Source organism: Hemitrygon akajei, chromosome 5 (genome assembly GCF_048418815.1).
Source record: "Hemitrygon akajei chromosome 5, sHemAka1.3, whole genome shotgun sequence".
NCBI classification, from domain to species: Eukaryota; Metazoa; Chordata; class Chondrichthyes; order Myliobatiformes; family Dasyatidae; genus Hemitrygon; species Hemitrygon akajei.
Window position 1 is genome coordinate 38,513,802 of NC_133128.1, and position 23,943 is coordinate 38,537,744.

A 23,943-nucleotide genomic window follows, 5' to 3' on the forward strand; every position below is an offset into this window, starting at 1 on the left:
TGAAGAATAAAGAAGAAGAAGAATTAACTTGCCAGATACTCACCTCGCTCAAGCCTGATAAGCCAAAGTCACTCCAACACTGACCCACTCACAAAATGGCCATTCTGGTTGCCCATCTTACGTTTATTCGTCCTTTCTGATCAATCCCATTCAATGATTTGGCACAGTCCAACAACGAAAACTGCCACAAAGCACTGCCCTTTTAAATCTTCAGACACGCACATAAGTGAAATCACTGCTCCCACTCTCTGATTAGGCCTAGTCCAACTCAGAAAACTCCTGCAAAGCCCTGTCATTTTTAATCTTCAGCCACATACCCGAGTGAACTCACCACTTCTTCTCATGCTCCCGCTTGCTGATTGGGCCTAGTCCAACTCAGAAAACTCCTGCAAAGCCCTGTCATTTTTAATCTTCAGCCACATACCCGAGTGAACTCACCACTTCTTCTCATGCTCCCGCTCGCTGATTGGGCGCAGTCCAACTCCTTTACTCTTTTCAATATTCCAAGCTGATAATTGTTCGTAGCACTCACACATAGAGACTGCATTGGATTATTGAAACTCTTTGGAGGTCTGGTAAAGGAACCTATTTCTTCTGTCTGGCTTGTTTCCTTGCTCTCTGTGTTTGAGTGGCACATGTTCATAATTCCATCACATAACATAAAATTAGTGACAAAACATATAGTGAGGTTATTGGTGCAATTTTGGGTTAATTTAGATAGCAGAATGCAGAATCCAGGTTAAATATGTGATTAATCTGCTCTTGTTTAACCCCAAGTAATTTGAAAATGAAATTTAAATTGTGAATTCATCAATATGAATTCAATGATGAGCCAATGGTGACTGCACTGTTTACTGCCTTAACACATTTCCACAGGTCCATTCCAAATAGGCAGCAGAGTTCATGCCAACTACCATTGATTATGGACTTGGATGCTCTTTTACTTCTGTATTCCAGTTTTATACATCTGATCCGATCCCCAGCATACCACTAAAATGTGTGTGTGTGTGTGTGTGTGTGTGTGTGTGTGTGTGTGTGTGTGTGTGTGTGTGTGTGTGTGTGTGTGTGTGTGTGTGTGTGTGTGTGTGTGTGTGTGCACGCACGCGTCAGTTGCAGTGGCTGGGGCATGTCATAAAGATGCCCCCATGCCGGCTACCCCGTAGAGTATTATATGGCCAGCTACATTATGGTCGACGCTCAGCTGGAGGGCCGAAGAAGCCCTATGAGGATCAGATGAAGAATGCTTTAAGGAAATGCAAGATCAGACCCGAGGACCTCGAGGATGTTGCTGCTGACCGTAACACTTGGCGACAGCTGTGTAGGGACGGGGTTCGTATTCTGGAGATGGAAAGAACAGCCAGAAGACAGCAGAAGAGAGGAGAAATACCGCCATGGCTGCCATCACTAGAACCACTGCCACATATACATGTCCCACCTGCAATAGAACTTGTGGGTCGAGGATAGGACTGGATAGTCATCAAAGATCTCACTGTTAAAGGAGTGGACGTCGCCATTGGATTCTGATGGACAACCGAAGAAGATGAAGTGTGTGTGTGTGTGTGTGTGTGTGTGTGTGTGTGTGTGTGTGTGTGTGTGTGTGTGGTGTGTGTGTGTGTGTGTGTGTGTGTGTGTGTGTGTGTGTGTGTGTGTGTGTGTGTGTGTGTGTGTGTGTGTGTGTGTGGTGTGTGTGTGTGTGTGTGTGTGTGTGTGTGTTTAAGTCTGTACAGAGGATCTAGGATTCCTCTGAACAACCAGAAACCTCCAAATTCACCAACAGAAATACACATGTTGTTGAGTGGCTGTACAAGTGACCTAACCCAGGAAATCCAACATTCTTGTATTTAAAACTGTGTTCAAAATTTCTTTTTTAGGGAATAACTGCTGTTTCTATTTCTCCAAGGAAATTTCAAGCCATGAATTTTGTGCACCGCATAAAAAAATGCTCTTTAGCTGCTTTGTCATTGTGTTACGTTCTCCTCACTTTGAAATGACAATTAATTCTCAATGCTGTTTTCCCTTCAGCTTCAATATTCTCCTTTGGCCAATGGCCTATTCAGCAGACGCAATAATCTGTCATTCATAGTGCTTGACTGTGATATTGTGACAAATCCCATATTGCCTATCATGTGTATATGGCAGTGTGATTGTCCCTATACCATTGTTTTCAGATTGATTATGAAATTAATTTAGCTGCAGGAAGTGAATGCTTGATATCAGGCAATCTTCATCCCAACATTACATGACATAACAGTTTATTAAACTCTGGATCAATCTGTCAGGTATATGATCGAGAAAGTTCAAGGCCAAGGAAATAAAGTTGGGAGCTCCAGCATTTGATACAAGATATAACACCAAAATTATCATACAGAACAAACTTACTAACAGGGTGCAGTTATGTAAAGATGGCAATCTGCTACATACATAAACAGCTGGTACAAAGCTTTGATATTTGATTGAGTTCTTAAAATTAACAATAAACAAGGAAACAAGGAAAACACAGAACATTCCTCCCATCATTTTTGCGAATATTTACCAGTTGAGAAGTCCTTTACCCAGAGGAAATCCAGTAGTTCAGGCTGATAACCAGGGATGCCAGTTAAACTGCATGGGAAGATGGCTGTTCCCAAGGCCACACACAGATTCTTGTACCACAACAGATGTGGGCAGGACAGAGATCACCATGTCTTGCCTACATTGGCCACAGGCTGTGATATGCAGCATAATAATCAATTCTTTGATATGGCTTTGAGAGAGAATGCAAGATTTCTTGGCATGGAATTGCTATGTTCCTGGTCTTTACTGTCCTGCAAGTTCTTATTTTTGGAAAACATACAGAATAGGAAGAGAGCTGATATAGAAATCTTAGGGGAGGAGTCATTGAAATCGTTGGTCCTTCCACCATACTACCTTAGCTGTTATGGCATGAATTGCCTTGGATTTCAAGCTGCAAACTTTAGAGGGCCTGAATGCAGCTTTACACATCCTAATGAAGGCTAAGCATTTTCTTTTCTTTTAAGATATAGTTTCCATTGGCAAAATTGGCTTTGGCCATCATGATCTCTGAAGATTGGTGGGGAGTGTTTACTCTTCACAAACCTCTTCTCAAAAAGGTAAAAAATAAATACAACCATTAATATAGATGGCCAGACAAGATTCCATTTTATACTGTTATTAACTTTGTCTTTATTTTGTTGCTTTATGACCAAAGTTATAGGTACAAGCTCTAGCAATCATAATGTTATTGAACCTTTATAACTCTGCTAGGGCTCAGTCAATGTTCCTAATCACCTAAGATACAACTCTAGGCCTGCTGGGCATCAGGCAGTAGAGGTAATATGGTGAACTTAAATAAAACCAGCACATCATGTACAGCAAATCTGAGGTGATCTATTCCATATAGAATTCTAAGGATTTTATTCACACTATTAGATCAGACAACAGCACAAACTAAACACAAATCAGAAGCAGATATTAATGTTGGGGTTTTGCTAATACCAATTTATTTAAGCTCTTTAGTTACTCTACAGGTATAGCCCTTCATTGTTTCCAAGAGATTTTCCTTAACCTCCAAGAAACATATCAAATATTTAGTTTCTGCTCTCTCCTTACTCCTCAAAATCAGCTTACCTCAAGAGGAAAGAGGGTTGAGTTTAATTCCGCAAAACAGGCTCCTTAAATTGCTAGGGTGTTTTCTGTAAATTATACCAAGAACAACAATGTATTCACCTGATCCATGAATGATGTGTACTTGGCTGCTTGAAAAGCACAAACTGACCATTAAATGGCTATCTTAATCGACCAAACCTTTGCAATTTGATTTTTGATTTTCTATGCACAAAGTTCACTTTAGCAAAATTGTGAACATCTACCATTTTAGCCCTTAACAACTGAACATGGACAAAAGATAAAGAAAAGGAGGCAAATGTAATCCATATTGTTTGGATCAATTGATTGTAAATAGAACAAATACTTGGGCTTTCAAATGGTATCACAATAGCTGAGAACATTATACCTGTGTGAGGAGACAAGCCCCTTATTTAGTTCTGAAATCTTGCCTCAGGCATATTTGTGACCTTTAATAATAAAAAAAACAAGATTTTAGTTTAAAATTTAAATATGAAAAACAGTGTCATGTTGTGACATTGTGTAACTTAATCTGTTCTGGGAAGAAACGTATATAAGTAGAAGAGCTGTATCATGACAAACACATCTCTATGTTAGACGGCACTATATAGAGATGCATCACTGAGATTTCTGGATTGTCTGCAACTGGTATGTTATTTGTTATGCATTAATTCAATCTGTAATTTACTAATGAAGTATATTAGAAACTGTAACTGTTCGTTCGCTTGTTCAATAGTGTAACATGTTTTAAATTGGAATTCTCAGGCACATTACATACAAGTGTGATTTAGGCAGATCCTCTACATGCTGTAAACATTGGTTTTGAGCTTATTGTGATATTTTTATTCTGAATTTTTAAGAAAAAAGAAACGATTATCATGTTCAGAAGCAAGAATGCAGGAGTGGAGTACAAACTAAAATGTCACAGTATATTTTATGGTCTGGTCTATCTAGAAATTATCTGGATTTCTTAAATGGGATGATGATCGCACAATACTTTGGATTGACACTGAAGTTTCCTTCAGTTTGCCTTCATTCACTTTGTTCATTTTACAGTTCAGTAGAAATCCGTCTTGTAGAAAACACTGGAGAAGTAATTTCCATTGGAGGTCCAACATTATGGACTTTCATAAAAAACCATTATGGGGTCATATTTAGGCCAACACATAGTAGCTAAGAGGTGGCGTTGAGATTGAAAAGGGAGCTGGAAAAGGTATGTAATGAGGGTAATGACACGATTGTACTGAGGGACTTCAATACGCAAGGGGATTGGGAAAATCAGGTTGCTGTCGGATCGCAATAGAGGGAATTTGTTCAGTGCCTATAAGATGGCTTTTCAGAGCAGCTTGTGCTTCTGCCTACTTGAGGAAAAGCTATCTTAGATTGGGTGTTGGGTAATATTCCATATTTTATTAGTCAGTTTAATGTAAAGGAACCCTTAGGAGGCAGTGATAATAATATGATTGAAATCAACTGCAGTTTGAGAGAGAGAGTTTGTCTCACTATTGGAATGGAATAAAGGGAATTACAGAGGCATGAGAGAGGAGCTTGCCCAGGTGAATTGGAGGAGGATACTGGCGGGGATGACGGCAGAGCAAAGATGGCTGAAGTTTCTGGAAATAGTTCATAAGGTGCAGGATAGATATGTCCCACAGAAGAAGTTTTTCTCAACTGGCAGGGATAGGCAACCATGGCTGACAAAAGAAGTTAAGGACTGCATAAAGGCTGAGGAAAAGGCATATAAGGTAAGAAAAGTGAGTGGGAAGTTGGATGATTGGGAAGCTTTGTAAATCCAACAAAAGGCAACTAAAAAAGCTATAAGAAGGAAAAAGATGAAAAATGAGGGCAAACTAGCCAATAACATAAAGCAGAATACTGGAAGTTTTTTCAGTTATATAAAGAGTAAAAGGGTGGTGAGAGTTGATATTGGACCACTAGAAAATAATGCTGGTGAGGTACTAATAAGGGACAACGAAATGGCAGATGGACTTAATGGGTACTTTGTATCAGTCTTCAATGTGGAAGACACGAGCAGTGTGCAAGAGGTCCGTGAGTGTCAGGGAGCAATAGTGAGTGCCATTACTATTACAAAGGAAAAAGCACCAGGCAAACTCAAAGGTGTTAAGGTGGAATATATCCCAGAGTCCTGAGAGAGGTTGCTGAAGAGATAATGAAGAATCCCTTGATTCTGGCATGGTCCCAGAGGACTGGAAGATTGCAAATGTCACTCCACTCTTTAAGAAGGAAGGAAGACAAAAGAGAGGAAATTATAGGCCTGTTAGCCTAACCTCAGTGGTTGGGAAAGTGTTGGAGTCCATTATTAAGGATGAGGTTTCAGGGTACTTGGAGACTGATGATAAAGTAAGTCAAAGTCAGCATGGTTTCAGTAGTGGGAAATCTTGTCTGACAAATCTGTTGGAGTTCTTCAAAGAAGTAACAAGCAGGATGGACAAAGGAGAGGCAGTGGATGTCATTTACTTGAATTTTCAGAAGGTATTTGATAAGGTGCCACACATGAGGTTGCTTGACAAGATAAAATACTATGGCATTACAGGAACGCTACTGGCATAGATAGAGGAATGGCCAATAGGCAGGAGGCAGCAAGTGGGAATAAAAGGGGCTTTTCTGGTTGGCTGCCAGTGACTATTAGTGTTCCTCAGGAGTCAGTATTGGGACCACTACTTGTTTGTCAATGATTTGGATAATGGAATTGATGGCTCTGTGGCAAAGATTGCGGATGATACAATGATAGATGGAGGGGTAGGTAGGGCCGAGGAAGCAATGTGATTGCAGCAGGACTTAAGGTTGATTTATACTTGTGTGTATGGGCTATGCCATATGCTATGCGTAGACCTGATTTTCACTTCTGCATAGGCTATATGGCGTTGCGAGGATGCATTAGTGTGTGCCAAAATACTAGATGGCGGTGGGGATTCTATGCCACTGTGTTGAGTTTCTTCATGAGAGACATGGACAAGGAAATGCATTTCAAATATCTCCGCATGTCAGTAGGTAGATTTGACAATTTGGTTCATCTATTTCGCTTTGTTTAAACCTGGAGTATTAGATAGGCAGCCAAGTTCACGCACTGGCTAACCAAGCCATTTAGAGGTTTCCTGATGTGCATACAGCTGATTCCAGTTGGATGTACCTCTGAGAAGCTGCAGAAAGTTGTGAACTCATTCATCTTCATCTTGGGCTTGAGCCTCCAAGGTATTCAGGACATCTTAAAGGAGCGATGCCTCAGAAAGGCAGCATCCATCATCAAGGACCCCCATTAGCCAGGACTTGCTATCATCTCATTGCTACCATCAGGGAGAAGGTACAGGAGCCTAAAGGCACACAATCAACAGTTCAGGAATAGCTTTTTCCCAGCTGCTATCCAGTTTCTAAATGGACATTGAACCCATTAACACTACCTCACTACATTTTTTTAATTTTTGCACTACCCTATTTAATTTAACTATTCCATCCACTGACTGTAACTCACACGTTTTTTTTCTTTATTTTTATGTATTGCATTGTGTTACTGCTGCAAAGACGACAAATTCCATGACATTTGCCAGTGATATTAAACTTGATTCTGTTTGTGATTGTGATTCTGATGTTAAGAGCAGTTTCCTCACTGGAACTGGCACTGTAGCTGTGATTGAAAAATATATACGTGAATACTGGGTACAGATAGATTTAGATTCAGAATGTTTCCCTTGCTGTCAAATAGTGGCTGCCGTTCATCCTCTGGATTCACATATGATTAATAATCTCTTTAGCCTGTGCATTATATGGCTGCATTAACAGCAACATATTGTTCCTTCAGAAGTGAAAAGGTGAAAAAATATTATGCCTTTCACACTGCCTTCAGAACATTATAAAATAGTTTATAGAAAATGAAAAAATACCATGAGAGCTGTCTCTGTAGTCATGCAGGAATGATTGTAGCTAATTTAGATGCAATGACCTCACCAAAACTGCTAGGAAATAATGACCAGACTATATATTTTGCAAGTATTGATTGAGCGTAATTGACTAGGACATGGAGCATAATACAATTCGTTCCACCCTTGGGTGCCTGGGGAATTTTAAAGTCTATCTAAAAGAATCTTATTTTTAATATTTCACCCAAAAGTAAAGGAATTTCAATGGAATAGCACAACTTTATTACTGTAATGTCCAGTCAGTCTGGATAGTCATGCTCAGGTCTCTAGAGTGATAAAATGCTGCAGCTGATCCAGAGCTGACACACCAAGGTTCAGCTCTGATGACCCATAGTGATGACAGAGTTCAGCTCCACCACTCACTTATGGCGAGCCCTATGCAGGCAAAAACCACTGTCTCTGGAAAAAGAGAGAAAAGTGGCCAAAGCCTACAGGTATGTAATATTACCATTAATATTCAGAGTATGGCTGTGTATACTGTCAAATACCCAGATAAAAATGTAGCTATTGTAATTTGCCCACATCTATTTAACTTACCTTCCTGATTTTATTGTTAAATTGGGTTTTAGTTATCAAATTGCAATTTGTACAACAGATGATTACGTACTACTATGAATCTATTCAAAAATGTCACCAAAATTTTGTTATATATCATTATTGTTTATTTGATTATTATCATGCGAATGATTAGTTTCTTTTTATTTTTTGCCCTCGATGGAGTAAATTACTCTGTAATCAGAAATACCTGAAGTTGTTGGCCAAACCTTTCTTCAATACTGGTGGAGAGGAAGAGTTCAGCTGGATCAAACTGCCCTAGCTTTCATTCCCTACCAACAATTTCCTTTTGTCTATAACTCATTTCTATGAGTCAGTGGTCACTGAATATCCACATTGATGACAATGATAGCTGGTTGGTCGCTTGCGAAGATCAGGAGGGAGTAAACTCCACCACTTTAGGACTTTTCTTTCCACCCGCATGGCGTAGGTTTATAGTGAGGATTGTTGCACATGGACTGATGCCACTCTTTAGGCTGGGGGACATTCCACAATGGCACAGTGAGCTGCGATGACTGCGGCAACCACAAGGTTGTAGGTTGAGTATCGGAGTTATCCTTCTCCTAGACAGACTGACTGGCAAGGGAAACAAGTCCAGTCTACTCAGGTTTGGAATCGGAGCTGTCCTTCTCCTAGGCTGGCTGCCAACCAAGGCCAATGAGCCCAGCCTGTCTGCCCTGTTATATCGCTGGAACTCAGTCACACCTGCGCCATGACATAGCAAACTCAGTAAGAACAAGGACACCATGTGAGGCACAGTAGTGTGAAAGAGGCCATATGCAAGCGACCTCCTGCATGGCAAGCCAACCAGCGGTCCTGTACGATCACTATACCTGGAAAGGAGAGGCTATGAGAGATGCTCCACCTTCCTTAAGCAAGCAGAATGTCCTACCCATGACTCACCTGTCCCCTAATATACACATTAGATACAAGAAAAAATATCTAAAGGGAGCACACTACACTCTGATAACAGATGGTACAAGAGTACCATAAGAAGCAACTCTGCATTTAAAGGTTCTGAGAAAGCCCAAAGATTAAGAGAGTTAGTTACTGAGACTAATACCTGTGTAACTAAAAGAAACCTATCTGATGGCAGATCACTCCCTATATTCTCTGATCTTGGGATTCTAACACTACCAGCCAGTACTTGCTATTGCATCATAGAGTTATAGAATTAGAGAGCGCCACAGCACAGAAACAGGCCCAGCTCCTTCAAGCCAAACTATTATAGCCTCATCTCATTGAGCTGCATCCAGAGCATAGCCCTCTGTACCCCTCCCATCCAATACTTAACCAAGCTTCTCTGAAGGGTTGAAATCAAACCTGCATCCACCACTTCTGCTGGCAGCTCGTTTCACGTTATCACCACCTTCTGAGTGAAGAAGCTTCCCCTCATCCTCCCCTCATTTCTTTCACCTTTCATTCTGCGGTTGCGTAGCAGTTAACACAATATCATTACAGCTTGGGGCTTTGGAGTTCGAGTTCAATGCCGTGTTCTCAGTAACAAGTTTGTACATTCCCGTGCGTGTGTGGGTTTCCTCCGGGTGTCTCGGATCCTCCTCACAGTCCAAAGACATACCAATTAGTAGGTTAATTGGCCATTATAAACTGTCCCATGATTAGGCTACCGTTAAAGTGGCGAGTTGCTGGGCAGTGCGACTCAAAGGGCCAGATAGATAGACAGACAGACCGACCTATGAATTCTGGTTCTAGTCTCACCAAACCTCAGTGGAAAAGGCCTGCTTGTGTTTATCCAATCTATATCCCTCATAATTTTGTATACCTACGGAGTGTAAATGGGAGAGAAGAGAGTGAATGAGGAGATGTAGACAGATTCTTCATAAGCAGGAGGATGACGATTATCATGTTTGAGGGTGGGCAGGAATGTGAAGTTGAGGTTGAAGTTGAATCATCCTATTTCTAATCCTGATTTGTAATTCTATATGTTGTTATATGATCACTAAGTCTTTTTAGCCTTCTCTATTCAAACTTGGTGGTAACAAGAGCCAATTACTTGAGCCATTCAAGTGGTTTACATAATTTAAAAGACAACAGATATCTGGACAATAACTCAGCAGGAGCTAAGAGTAAGCATGGGTAAACAGCGAGTCCTTATTCTCAGTTGAATGCAACTAACGCATTGGAGGAGGTTTTACGTAAATGAAGATGAAGCAGAATATTGAGATTGGAGAAGAGGAAAGAGAACTGAAAGTGACAGGGTGTCCTTGAGGACTTAAAGGTAGATACAGAGGTATTGCCAAAAAATTGGGACCAATTGTATTTTCCTCACTATGAATGGAATGATCAAAAGAAGCAGAAATGGTGCTTAATGAGATGTATGTCTGGTGGAGCCTTGGCAATTTTTTTTAGTTTGTGTTTTATTTACAGGTGTTTGACTATTAAACAGAGAAGATGCTGTTTCCCATCTGTTCATTAATAGGTATTATACTTCTCAAGGAAACATATTCTCAAACTTTTCGCGTTCATGATCAAGACTGTGGAGCAACCTATCGACTTCCAGGTAATCCCATAAAAAAATAAGAGATCAATAATATTAAATTACAGGATCAATCATCTTTACATTCTTCAGTTATGCCAATGCAAGTGTTTTCTCACTTGCCAGAGATTTCTGCCCAGTCATAGCATTTCCAAAGATATTCTTGCTATTTAGAACAACACACACAAATACTGGAGGAACTCAGAGGACCTGGCAGCATCTGTGGAAAAGAGTAAACAGTGGGGAGGAGGGCCTCTCCCCCACCCTCTTACTCTTCTTCTGACTTCTCACCTTTCTTTTCAGTCCTCATGAAGGGTCTCAGTCCAAAACACCAACTGTACTTTTTTCCATAGATGTTGCCTGGCACAAAATCACAACTCACAGTCTTTGCTAGAGAGCTTTCACATGGGCCAAAATTGGGCTCTGTATGATGCTGTTGCAGATACTGATGAAATCCAGGACAAGGCTGAAACAAAATATCATAGTACTTGGCACTAAAGGAGTTCATTTGGAACATTATGTTCTTGCCATGTAAATAAGGGAGCTATTTAAACTAATTCTATCCCATCTCTTAGTCATTGTCTGTAGTCTACAGCACATCAAGTTACAATCATAATAATTTTTAAATGTAATAAGGATTTACTGCCTTCTTTCAAGCAGCAAGCCCTGGACTCCATCATTCTTCAAGTGAACATGTTTTTCCTGAAATGTCTCTCAACCTTGTTATTATATTTGTGTCCTTTAATTATTTATGAAGAAGGTGTATGGGGGTGGAATAACAGGCACTTGCAAAGTCTGTAATGTTCCACACAACTTCAGGGGTGGAAATATTAAAAAATAAGAAAATCGTGAGGGGAAACATTTACTTGCACACACTGTTTATTTCTGCAGCCAATATTATCTGTGTTAATAATTCAATATAGTGATTGCTTTGGGATGATACTATGCAAAATATGGCCAAATCAGTAGACATGGACACATATAAAATAAGATGAATTGTTTGCCTGTGAAAGCAATTTGAGCAATGCCAGTCATTCAGAAATGCTAGGGTTAAATAGGTGGATTGCTGGGCAGAGCAAATCGTTGGGCCGAAATGACCTGTTCCTCACTGTATCTCTAAATTTTACTTACATTCCAATGCACCTTAATGAATACTAATAATATTTAGAAATAAAGTTTCAATAATTAAGTCTTTCGTGAAGCTTAAAAATACAACTTCTGCAGGAAAATGACATTTTAGGGTTCATCATCCAAGCAGATCAAGTATAGATCTGGACTAATAAGGAAGACAAGTCCAGAAATCAGTGTGGGCAAAATTAGAAGTCAAAGACTTTAACTTTTCATATGACATGCCGTTATCAACCATTCCCTCTAACATTATAATGCAGTTCTTTTCCATTCTTTTCTCTGGATAACTTAATGGGGTTATTTCTCTAAGTAACCTAGTAGCCCAGCTATTGCAAGCAGGAAAGCTCCCCCAAGGTGCCTCTGAAGATGATGCATCTTCTATTTGATTGTGTCCCACAGATTCAGACCTGGAGAGCTCTCCTTGATGCTAGTGGGTGGTTTCCAAGCCCCATGATTTTATTCTACCTAGAGCAGGCACACAGGTCTGCTGTAGTTTCTACTTGGTGGTTAGCTATTGAAAGAAATGCAAATGATATTAGGGAATGATTTAAGTCTGGACTCAAAGTCACGATCTCATGGGAGTGATGACATGTCAACAACCTGCTCCATGTTTAAAAACCTTCTGTCAAGTATCAGCCATAAAAAACAATAATGGTGCAACTTCTAAACTGTCAGAAACTGCATCATTTTCAAATGTGATATGAAACTATATTTTGTATTTTTAACAGATAACGATGATATCAAAGTGGTCTGTGGAACCCAAGATGTTCAGCTGTCAATCTTTTTGTGCCCAATTTACTTTGCTGGTTATAATGAGAGTCATGTGGCTTTAAACAACCACAAAGAAAATTTAAATTGCCATGGAACGGTGGATGCATCAACTTCTCCTCCTGTTCTCAAGTTCTCATTTCCCATCAGTGATGTTAACTCTACATCTTGTGGAAACAAACTGACGGTACGCCAGTCATAGCCACCTGAAGGAATTTCGTACTTTAAGAAGTATGATGGAGTAGTTTGCTATTCAACAAAAATATGTGGAAATTACCTTGGAAATTATAACTTATAACAACACTAAATGTTAAAACTGAAAATGGAATTGGAAGAATATGTACTGTTCATAACTGGTCAATCCCAATGTGGTTACTAACTCCAAAAAGATAAAATTACTGGCAGAAGTAAATGCAAAAGTAAATTATTACTCATAATTTATTTTTGTATGCATTCTATTACTTGGCAATCATAGATATACACTCAGTGGCCACTTTATTAGGTATAAGAGGTACATAATAATATGGCCACTGAGTGTATGATCATGGTCTTCCGCTGCTCGAGTCCATCCACTTCAAGGTTCGACGTGTTGTATGATCAGAGATGCTCCTCTCCATAGCCATGTAAAACATGATTATTTGAGCTACTGTTGCCTTCCTTTCAGCTTGAGCCAGTCTGGCCATTCTCATCTAACCTCTCTCATTAACAAGGTGTTTTTGTCCACAGAATTGCTGTTCACTGAATATTTTTTGGTTTTCGCGCAATTCTCTGTGAACTCCAGAGACTGCTGTGAGGGGAAAACCCAGGGGATCAGCAGTTCTGAGGTACTCAAACCTCCCTGCCAGGAACCAACAATAGTTCAGAATCAGAATTAGAGTCAGGTTTAATATCAATGGCAGATGTCATGAAATTTTTGATATGTGACAGCAGTACATTGCAATCATCATATTAAAAACTATAAATTACAATGAGAAGAAGATATAAAAAAATAAATTAAGTAATTTGTACAAAAAGAGATGGAAAAGTACTGAAGTAGTCTTCGTGGGTTCATTATCCATTCAGAATTCTGATGGAAAAGAGGAAGAGGCTGATCCTGAAACAATGAGTGTGTCTCTTCAGGCTCCTGTACCTCCTCCTTAATGGTAGCAATGAAAAAAGGGCACATCTTGGGTGATGGGGGTCCTTAGTGACAGATGTCATCTTTTTGAAGCATCGCCTTTAGAAAGTGTTCTGGATGCTGAGGAGGCTAGTGCCCACGATGGAGCAGGCTGAGTGTACAGATTTCTGCAGCTTTTTTCCGATCCTGCGCAGTGGACTCTTCATACCAGACTGTGATGCAACCAGTCAGAATGCCCATGGTCAAAGTCACTTCAATCACACTCCTTCCCCATGCTGATGTTTGATATGGAGAAGAACTGAACCTCTTGACTATGTCTGCATGCTTTTATTCATTGATTTGCTGCCAAATTATTGGCTGATTAGATATTTGCATTAATGAGCAGCTGTTCAGGTGTACCTAAAAAGTGGCCACTGAGTGTACATTTATGAATTTCCACAGAAAATTAAGAAATAGTTTTAAAAATATAAAAAGTGTGACCATATCTTAAATGATTTACATTGTTTGATTCTCAATCTTAATTCTTAAAAGATCATAATTCACAATTTTACTGTGTATTGTTACAATCCCAGTCAATGGTTTGCTCATGGATCATTTGCAGAAGCAATGTGATATTTTCAACCATAGAGTGATAGGACACAAATTACCACCTGTGGTTTTCCAGACTGAGCAGTTAAACAACTGTCAGTGTAGGTCAAGCAGTTCTGGATAGGAGAATAAACACCTTTGACCAAAACACACAAATAGAGTTGTTACATTTTCTCCATGGAAGCTACTGCAGTCCTCTGCTTTGATGTGATTCTGCATTACCTTTTCTATTTTGTTTAGTATATAGTTAGCGACTATATCCTATTCAAAAAGGCCTAAATATGCATTCTCCATATTGTTCCTCATTGTCTTATGTTGTCTGCTGGGTACTGAATAGCTGGAGAAGTGATGTCATCAGGTATCACATATACCTAATGCAGAGTAGCAAAAAATTAGTGGACTACATATCAGAAAATCAATTGCCAGATTCTTTAGTGATCCAATCTCTTTACTCTTGAGCAGTGAGTCTTCTTCAGATTGTAGAGAAATGAGGCAGATCTTCTAGCACTGGGCCTAGCACAGAGACAAACTCAATTAGGAATATGCTGATTGAAGAAGAATTTTCAGCCAAATTTCAGAGTGCAGATCATTCAGATATTTTTCAGGGTGCTAACTTTAAATTTGACTTGTTCTTCACATACAGCACGGTCATCATTTGAAGGGGCTTCTTCAAAGACCAGGGTAATCACTTAAGATAGTTTTCTTTGCCAAATTTCCAATTTAGCCTTGCTCAAAATATCCTGCACTTTCTTTTTCTCACTGAGTTGGTATTGAAAAATCTTCCAATATGCATTTAAGTGCTTCTATACATTTCAGGACAGAATACATCATTTGGTGTACACAAGATCCTATCGCACCATGTTAATGTGCAAACTGCATCTGCCAACTCCTACTCTCATTCAAGATGTTCTGTTCCGTAGACGGTTGCCTGGTTGTGGGAAGTTAGAGTCAGATTCAAAAAGATGATAAAAAGATATATTTTCTTTGTACAAATACTTCATGGCCTTTTGAGCATCGAAGCCCAGAATGAGCACAGCACAGTGGAAGAGTTAAAAGCTGCTGCCTCATAGTTCCAGTCTTGATCTCTGGTATTCCCTATGTGGAGTTTGTATGTTCTCCCTATAGTTGTGCACTGTATTACCTTGGGGTAAATGAGCTCCAGTCTCCTCCCACATCCAGAATTTGAGCAGGCTGGCAAGTTAATTGTTCATTGTAAAATGCCCCTTCTATGTAGATGAATAGTAGATCCTTGGAGGTGGTGTGGGGAGGTTTAATGAGAATGTGGGAGGTGAGATCACTGTAGAGTTAATGTAAGAGAGGTTTACGATCATAAGACCATAAAATATAGGATATAGAAACGGAATTAGGCCATCTGACCCATCAAGTCTGCTCCACCATTTCATCATTGATGATCTATTTCTCTCTCAGCCACAATCTCCTGCCTTTTCCCTGTATCCCTTAATGCCTTGACTAATCAAGAATCTATCAACCTTGGTCCCAATGACTTGCCCTCCAAGGCTGCCTGTGGCAACGAATTCCACAGCTTCACCACTCTCTTGCTAAAGAATTTTCTCCTCATCTTCATTCTAAATGGACAACCCTCTATTCTGAGGTTGTTTCTTCTGGTCTTAGACTCCCACACCATAGGAAACATCTGCTGCACATCCTCTTTATTGAACCTTTTTAACATTCAAAAGATTTCAATTAGATCCCCCTTCATTCTTCTGAATTCCAGTGAGTGCAGGCCCAGAGCCATCAAACGCTCCTCATATGATAAGCCTTTCAATCCCAGAATTATTTTTGTAAACTTCCTTTGAACCCTTTCCAATGTCAGCACATCATTTCTTCGATAAGTGGCCCAAAACTGCTCACAAGACTCCGGGCAATGCCTTAATAATGCCTTAGAAAGCCTCAGCATTACATCCTTGCTTTTATATTCAATTCCTCACTAAATGAGAAATAACATTTTTGTTTGCCTTCCTCACCACAAACTCAACCTCCAAATTAACCTTTAGGGAATCTTGTACGAGGACTCCCACATCTCTTTGCACCTCAGATTTTTGAACTCGCTCTCTATTTAGATAATAGTCTACACTTTTAATTCTTCTACCAAAATGCACGATCATATACTTCCCAACAATGTATTCCATCTGCCACTTATTTTCCTATCATCCTAATCTGTATAAGTCCTTCTGTATCCTTTCTACTTCCCCAAAACTACCTGCCCCTTCACCTATCTTCATATCGTCCACAAACTTGGCCACAAGGCCATCAATTCTGTCATTCAACTCATTGACGTATAACCTAAAAAGAACTTGTCCCAATACAGACCCCTGTGGAACACCACTGGTCACTGACAGCCAACCAGAAAAGGCTCCCTTTATTTCCATTCTTTCCCTCCTGCCAATCAGGCAATGCTCTATCCATGCTAGTATCTTTCCTATAATGCCATGGGCTCTTAAACTTGTTAAGCAGCCTTATGAATGGCACCTTGTCAAAAGCCTGCTGAAAATCCAAGTACACAACATCAACCAATTCTCCTTTGTCTATCCCTGTTTGTTATTTCTTCAAAGAGTTCCAACAGACTGGTCAGGCAAGATTTTCCCTTGAGGAAACCATGCTAACTACGGCCTATTTTATCACATGCCACCATGTACCCTGAAACCACATCCTTAACAATTGATTCCAACATCTTCCCAGACACTGAGCTCAGACTACCTGGCCTATAATTTCCTTTCTTCTGCCTCTCTCCCTTCTTGAAGAGTGGAGTGACACTTCCAGTCCTTGGGAACCACACCAGAATCCAGTGATTCTTGAAAGATCATTTACTAATGCCTCCACAATCTCTTCAGCCACCTCTGGCAGAACTCTGGCGAGTAAACCATCTGGTCCAGGTGACTTATCTACTTTAAGACCTTTCAGTTTTCCAAGCACTTTCTTCCCTAGTAATGGCAAGTTCACACACTTCTTCCCCTGACAATCTCGAACTTACGGAATACTTCTAGTGTCTTCCACAGTGAAGACTGATGCTAAAGTTTTATTCACCTTATCCTCCATTACTGCCTCTTCAGCATCTTTTTTCAGCAGCCTTTCGCCTCTCTTTTACACTTTATGTATCTGAAGAAAGTTCTTGTATCCTTTTTAATATTATTGGCTGGTACTTGGTGAGCTGAACAATTAGTTTCTATGTTCAGCGATACAAAGACAAAGTAAATTTTCTTATCAAAGTACATATATGTCACCATATACAACCCTGAGGTACATTTTCTTGAGGGCATACTCAATAAACCTATAGAATAATACCATAACAGGATCAATGAAATACTGCCCAACTAGGGTGTCTAATCAGAGTGCAAAAGATGACATACTGTGCAAATACAAAAAGAACAAATAATTTTTAATAAATAAATAAATAAATAAATAAGCAATAAATATGGAGAACATAAGATGAAGAGTCCTTAAAAATGCTTTGAAAGTGCATTGAAAGTTCCCACATCCATTGGATGTGGGAACATTTCAATGATGGGGGTCTATGACTATAACTTAATGGCCAGTTTCCATCCTAATCAGGGTTACCATCTGTGAGACACCGAAGTATAAAAGAGCAGGAGGTTTGCAGAAATAAAATGCAAATTGATCTTCAAGAGGGAGTGGTGTAATATTATAAGCCACTACCTAAGAATGTATTTCAGTCTTAGTTAATATTCAAATGATAATGTTACATCAGCATTTGAATATGTTTTGTTCTACATACAGATCTCCAGTATTCAAGGAACAGGTGTTTTTAAAGACTTTTCAAACATCCAATTTGTCAATATCAGCGGTATGATAGAAACCAATGACCCAGTAGCTAACGTCATAACGTACAACCAGGAACTGGTGTATTTATATTCCTGCTCCTACCCTTTGGAATACTTTCTGAATGATACCAGGCTGCAGGTGTAAGTAAAGAATCTGCTTATCATTTGGTTAGCTGAATTCTCTCCCAAGTATAATTTTGGAATTATTTTGAAATGCACGAGTTTTAAGTTCATTTCTGCTGGTTTTTGCCATTTAACTTAAATAAAACTGTGGTCATTTCCTTCTTTTACATCATATGTTGAGACAAAGGAGCAGATTTTAACATCAATCTTTTGAACCAACTTCCCCAAACCACAAGACCATCAGACATAGGAGCAGAAATTAAGCCATTTGGCCCATCGAGTTTTCTCCGCCATTCAATCATGGCTGATCCTTTTTTCCCCTTCTTCAGCCCCACTCCCCAGCCTTCTCCCCGGAACCTTTCATGCCGTGTCCAATCACGTTCCACCTTAAATACACCCAACAACCTGGCCTCTATAGCTGCCTGTGGTAATCAGTTCCACAAATTCGCCACCCTCTGGCAAACTCCAAATAAAATGATAGCTTCTATATTGCATTGCTGGTCACTGGCATCATAATTTAGAATAAGAAGTTTACATATTAAAAAAAATTGAGCTCATATGTCTATACTAGTTGTAAGACCATTACCCAGTCTATCTCCCACCATGCCTAACAGAAACAGCATAGAGATTCTCACATCGGACAGTATCAGTCTTCAACACACACAAAATGCTAGAGAAACTTAGCATGCCAGGCAGCATCTAGGAAAAGAGTACAGTCAATGTTTTGGACCAAAATCCTTCAGCAGGTCTGGAGAAAAAAAGCTGACAAATAGAATTGAAAGATGAGGGGAGGGGGAGAAAGAAACTCCAGGCGACAGGTGAAACTTGGAGGGAGAGGAATGAAGTAAAGAGCTGGGAAGTTGGTTGGTAAAAGAGACAGAAGGCCACAGAAGAAAGAAAAGGTGGGGGGGGAGGAGCACCAGAGGGAGGCGATGGACAGGCAAGGAGATAAGGTGAGAGAGAGAAAAGGGGATGGAAAATGGTGAAGGGGGGATAGGGGACATTACCAGAAGTTTGAGAAATCAATATTCATGTCATCAGTTTGGAGGCTACCCAAACAGAATATAAGGTATTGTTCCTCCAACCTAAGTGTGGCCTCATCACGACAGTGGAGGGGGCCATGGATGGACATATCGGAAAGGGAATGGGAAGTGGAATTAAAATGGGTGACCATTGGGAGATTCCGCTTTTTCAGGCAGACAGAGCATAGGTGCTCGGCGAAGTGGTCTCCCAATCTATGTCAGGTCTTACTGATATACAGGAGGCCACACTGGGAGCACCGGACATAGTAGATGACCCCAACAGACTCACAGGTGAAGTGTCGCCTCATCTGGAAGGGCTGCTTAGGGCCCTGATTGGTAGTGAGGGAGGAGGTGTAGGGGTATATGTAGCATTTGTTCCACTTGCAGGGTGATCAGTACGGAGCGACGAATGGACAAGGAAGTCACATAGGGAGCAATCTCTGTGGAAAGGAGAAAGAGAAGCCAAAAGAGAAATTACTTAGAGAGAGGACAAGTTCCGCTAGGTGGAGGAGCGAGCTGGTGGAGGGGAACAGGTTAGGTCTGGTATCCAGAAAGAAGCGGAGAGCTTTGAGGCCTTCCTGGTGAAGGATGGAGGTGTATTGGGACTGGACATCCATAGTGAAAATCAGATGATGGGGGCCAGGGAACCTGAAATCACTGAAAAAATCCAGAGGGTGTGAAGTGTCATAGATGTAGGTAGAAAGGGGCTGAACTAGGGGGGGATAAAACTGAGTCAAGGTCTGCAGATACGAGTTCACTGGGGCAGGAACAAGCTGAAACAATAGGTCTACCTGGACAGGCAGGTTTGTGGATTTTGGGTAGGAAGTAGAAACAGGCGGTGCAGGCTGAGGGAACTATGAGGTTGGTGGCAGTGGATGGGAGATCACCAGAGTCAATAAGGTTGGTAATGGTGTGGGAGACAATGGCCTGGAGTTCCTTAGCGGGATTCTGTTCAAGGGGCAAGTAAGAGGAGGTGTCTGAGAGTTGGCGTCGGGCCCCAGCAAGGTAGAGGTCAGTACACCAGACTACTACAGCACCTCTCTTACCTGCAGGGTTGACGGTGAAGTTAGGATTGGCGTGGAGGGAGTGGAGTGCCAAGCATTCGGAAAGAGTGGGGTTGGAATAGGAGAGAGGAGTTTTGAAGTCTAGATGACTGATGCCCCGTCAGCAGTTTGATGAGGCCACACTTAGGTTGGAGGAACAACACCTTATATTCCTTCGGGGTAGCCTCAAGCCTGATGGCCAATCTCCTTGCCCACTCATTGCCTCCCTCTGATGCTTCTCCCCACTTTCCTTTCTTCCATGGTCCTCTATCTCTTTCACCGATCAACTTCCCAGCTCTTTACTTCATCCCTCTCCCTTCAGGTTTCAACTATCACCTTATGTTCTTTTATTCCTTCCCTCCACCTTTTAAAACTACTGCCCAGCTTTTCTTTTCCAGTCCTGCCTTAGGGTTTCGGCCCGAAACGTTGACTGTACTCCTTTCCTAGACGCTGCCTGGCCTGTTGAGTTCCTCCAGCATTTTGTGTGTGTTGCTCGGATTTCTAGCAACTGCAGATTTCCCCTTGTTTGTGAGTATCAGTCTCCACACTGACATGTTAATAACAATTATGGACTTCACAGCTTAACCTCTCTTCCGGATTTCATCTCCCCCCTATCAACAGAGAACACACTGTCAGTTTCAAAACTGATTCCAAAAAGCTACATTCCCAGAAAGAAGACATCTGTACAGTGATGTAAACTCTGTTTGATTTAATCAAAATATTACAGGATCCACCGTGTTAAATATGGAATTGCAGCCATTTTATCCATTCAGGCAGACAAAAAGAAATCTATGTAAACTTGTTTTATCCCTTAGCTTTCGATCTGTGGCACTTTCAGCCATAGACTTCAAGTGCCTATCCAGCTATTTTTCACATTTAATTAGTTTTTCCAATAAGAAACTTTAATGCATCCTGTGGTTATAATTTCATACTGTTAATTTACAATGTGTTAATTTGATTACATTTATAGTGCAGGAGTGAGTATAGCCATCAAGGACAATAATGGTACCTTCAGGAGCACCCTCACACTTCAACTTTACAGTGTAAGTTACTTGATAACCTATTATTATATCAAGGTAGCAAAGTTAAACCAAAATTTAATTCACAATGGACCCATGAAGAGTCTCGGCTCGAAACATCAACTGTTTATTCCCCTCCATAGATAGTGCTTAATCTGCTGACTTCCTCCAGAATTTTGTATGTGTTCCTCAAGATTTCCTGCAGCTGCAGAATCTCTAGTCTTTAATTTGGTTTAATTTATACATCAAATGTATTCCAATAAAGGTGCTCGGGAAAGAAGCTGAAGATTCGGAAACAGAGTTTTGTGTTATTGGGTTATTAGCATCTCCAATTTTCTGGCCATTACTTCAAAATTCAGTGAAATATATTGATTCCATACATTGATATTGATTGTATACATTACCTTCCATTGAGAAGGTAATGTATAGGATTGTAAAGAAATGAAAAGTTTACTGAATGGATAGATCAGTCCAGCGAAATTGAACTTAACATATAAATAAATAACATAATCTATTCGGCAGAAAGAAAACAAGTAAAGAAGAGATTTGTGTGATGTAAAAACAATGAGGCAGTATAAAGCCTAACCAATGGATTGCAATGTCCTTTCCTGCTTTTTAACCAGAGGACAAAGCAGGAAAGGATTCTACAGGAAAAGGGACTGAGACTGAACTGGTGTTACTGAGAACCTTCAAAATGCAGATCATTTATCATAAGGTGATTCTCAGACAAAAAAGTAGCAAGTTATCATCCTTACTGATACTACAATAATAATTCAGAATCAGTAAGAAAGGGAACTTTACGGAGGTTTAATAGAAAAAAAAACAGGATTATTAGCAAGAGGAAGGAACAGATGTAATTCATACAGATATTAGAGTTGTGGACATTTTCAATGTAACAGTTTTAACCCACGAAAGCAAAATGAAGTTAGGAAATAGCAATGAAACAGAAAGCACTGGCTATAGTTCTAGAGGCATCCATGATCAGAAGAATAAAACTTTTCCATCAATGACCCATCAGAAATAAAACAGATTACAAATTGCCAAAGGAAGAGTGGGATGGTGAGAACAAGAGGGAAATTTTGTGATTCTAAACTCAGATCTTAATGGAAGCAGGATTATAGAATGATTAAAAGAAAAGCAACATCCTTCCAGTTGGGTTTACAGCACACCCCATGTTCAGTGTAAGTCTGTCTGTCAATAGCCTGCTCTACTGCCACAATGAGGCTAAACTCAGTTTGTAGAAGCGACACCTCATATTCTGCCTGGGTGGCCTCCGCCTGATGGCAGATTGTCACAGCGGAACATTTTGGTTATTGTTCTACTCCTTCTCTTCTCCTCTCCCACCTTCATGACCTGCACACCACCTCCCTCTGGTTCCCTTCCTCTTTCACTTTCTTCCATGATCCACTGCTCTCCCCTATTAGATTCCTTCAACTTCATCTCCCTCTTTTGCCTATCACCTCACTCCAGCCTCTTACATCCTCCTCCTCAACCAGACACTTCTCATCTCACCTGGTGTCACCCCTCTCCTGCCAGCTTATACCCCTCTCCCTCCACCACCTTCTAATACTTATCAGCCTGAAATGTCAACTGTTTATTTCCTTCTGTGCATGCTGCCTGACCTACTGAGTTCTTCCAGCACTTTGAGTGTATTGGTCGAGTTTACAACATCTGCAGAATCTCTAATGTCAGTGCCAGTTTAACTAGCTAGTTAGAGGTAATATATGAGATTCCTCTCAGACCATGACAGCTTCTCTCTCTGAGTGAGGGAAAGCCTTAAAATAGGGACTTCAAGAGAACAGAAAATCAGATGTGATGGAACAAGAGAGATAAGGAAGCTGCAAAGGAAAATCATTCAGAAATGAAACCTTGCTGCATAAAGAAATAAAGAAATGAAACTTTATTCCCTGGAGCATAGGAGAATGAGGGGTGATTTGATAGAGGTGTATAAAATTATGATGGGTATAGATAGAGTGAATGCAAGCAGGCTTTTTCCACTGAGGCCAAGGGAGAAAAAAAAACAAGAGGTCATTGGTTAAGGGTGAAAAGTTTAAAGGGAACATGGAGGGGGGGGCTTCTTCACGCAGAGAGTGGTGGGAGTGTGGAATGAACTGCCAGATGAAGTGGTGAATGCGGGCTCACTTTTGACATTTAAGAAAAACTTGGACAGGTATATGAATGAGGGGGGTTTGGAGGGATATGGGCCAGGTGCAGGTCAGTGGGACTAGGCAGAAAAATGGTTCGGCACAGCCAAGAAGGGCCAAAAGGCCTGTTTCTGTGCTGTAACGTTCTATGGCTCTATGGTTCTATGTAGGCAAAGAAAGGATCTGCATACTGTTAATTGGTAAAGGAAGATACAATGATAAAGCTAAAACAGATCATGTGATAGCAAATGAGAAATTAAATGGGGAAAAAAAGCACAAGAAACAGTTTTCAAGGCAGGAGTGATATTAGAAGAGAAATGTCTAAAAAAGAAAAAACAAATATCTAAACAGCCAAATTAATGTACAAAAATAGTAAAACTACCATAACCAAAAGTATGCTAAAACTGTGTTCTTTTTCAGGATGCTGATTATAAAAATTCTTTGATCATCCCAGACAAAGGACTCAACTTGAAAACCAAGATTTACGTAGAAGTAAAAGCTGTCAATTTAACAAATAAGTAAGAGTAAAAATAATTTTACTTTTACAAGTAGAATTGCTTTGTCTTCTATTTCGCAACAG

The 23,943-nt window shown here is 40.2% G+C and overlaps 1 protein-coding gene across 1 annotated transcript in view; it reads left to right on the plus strand.

Annotated features, from left to right (window-relative positions):
• Positions 1 to 4,212: 4,212 nt before the first annotated feature.
• The window catches only part of LOC140727651 (zona pellucida-like domain-containing protein 1), a 31,870-nt gene continuing 12,139 nt past the window's right edge, over positions 4,213 to 23,943 (plus strand). Inside the window, exons 1-6 of the mRNA XM_073045271.1 lie at positions 4,213 to 4,272; positions 10,503 to 10,635; positions 12,468 to 12,694; positions 17,969 to 18,153; positions 21,171 to 21,243; positions 23,784 to 23,881. Coding sequence (XP_072901372.1) covers positions 10,527 to 10,635; positions 12,468 to 12,694; positions 17,969 to 18,153; positions 21,171 to 21,243; positions 23,784 to 23,881 — 692 coding nt within the window. The 5' untranslated portion in view covers positions 4,213 to 4,272; positions 10,503 to 10,526. The remainder of the gene's footprint in view (positions 4,273 to 10,502; positions 10,636 to 12,467; positions 12,695 to 17,968; positions 18,154 to 21,170; positions 21,244 to 23,783; positions 23,882 to 23,943) is intronic.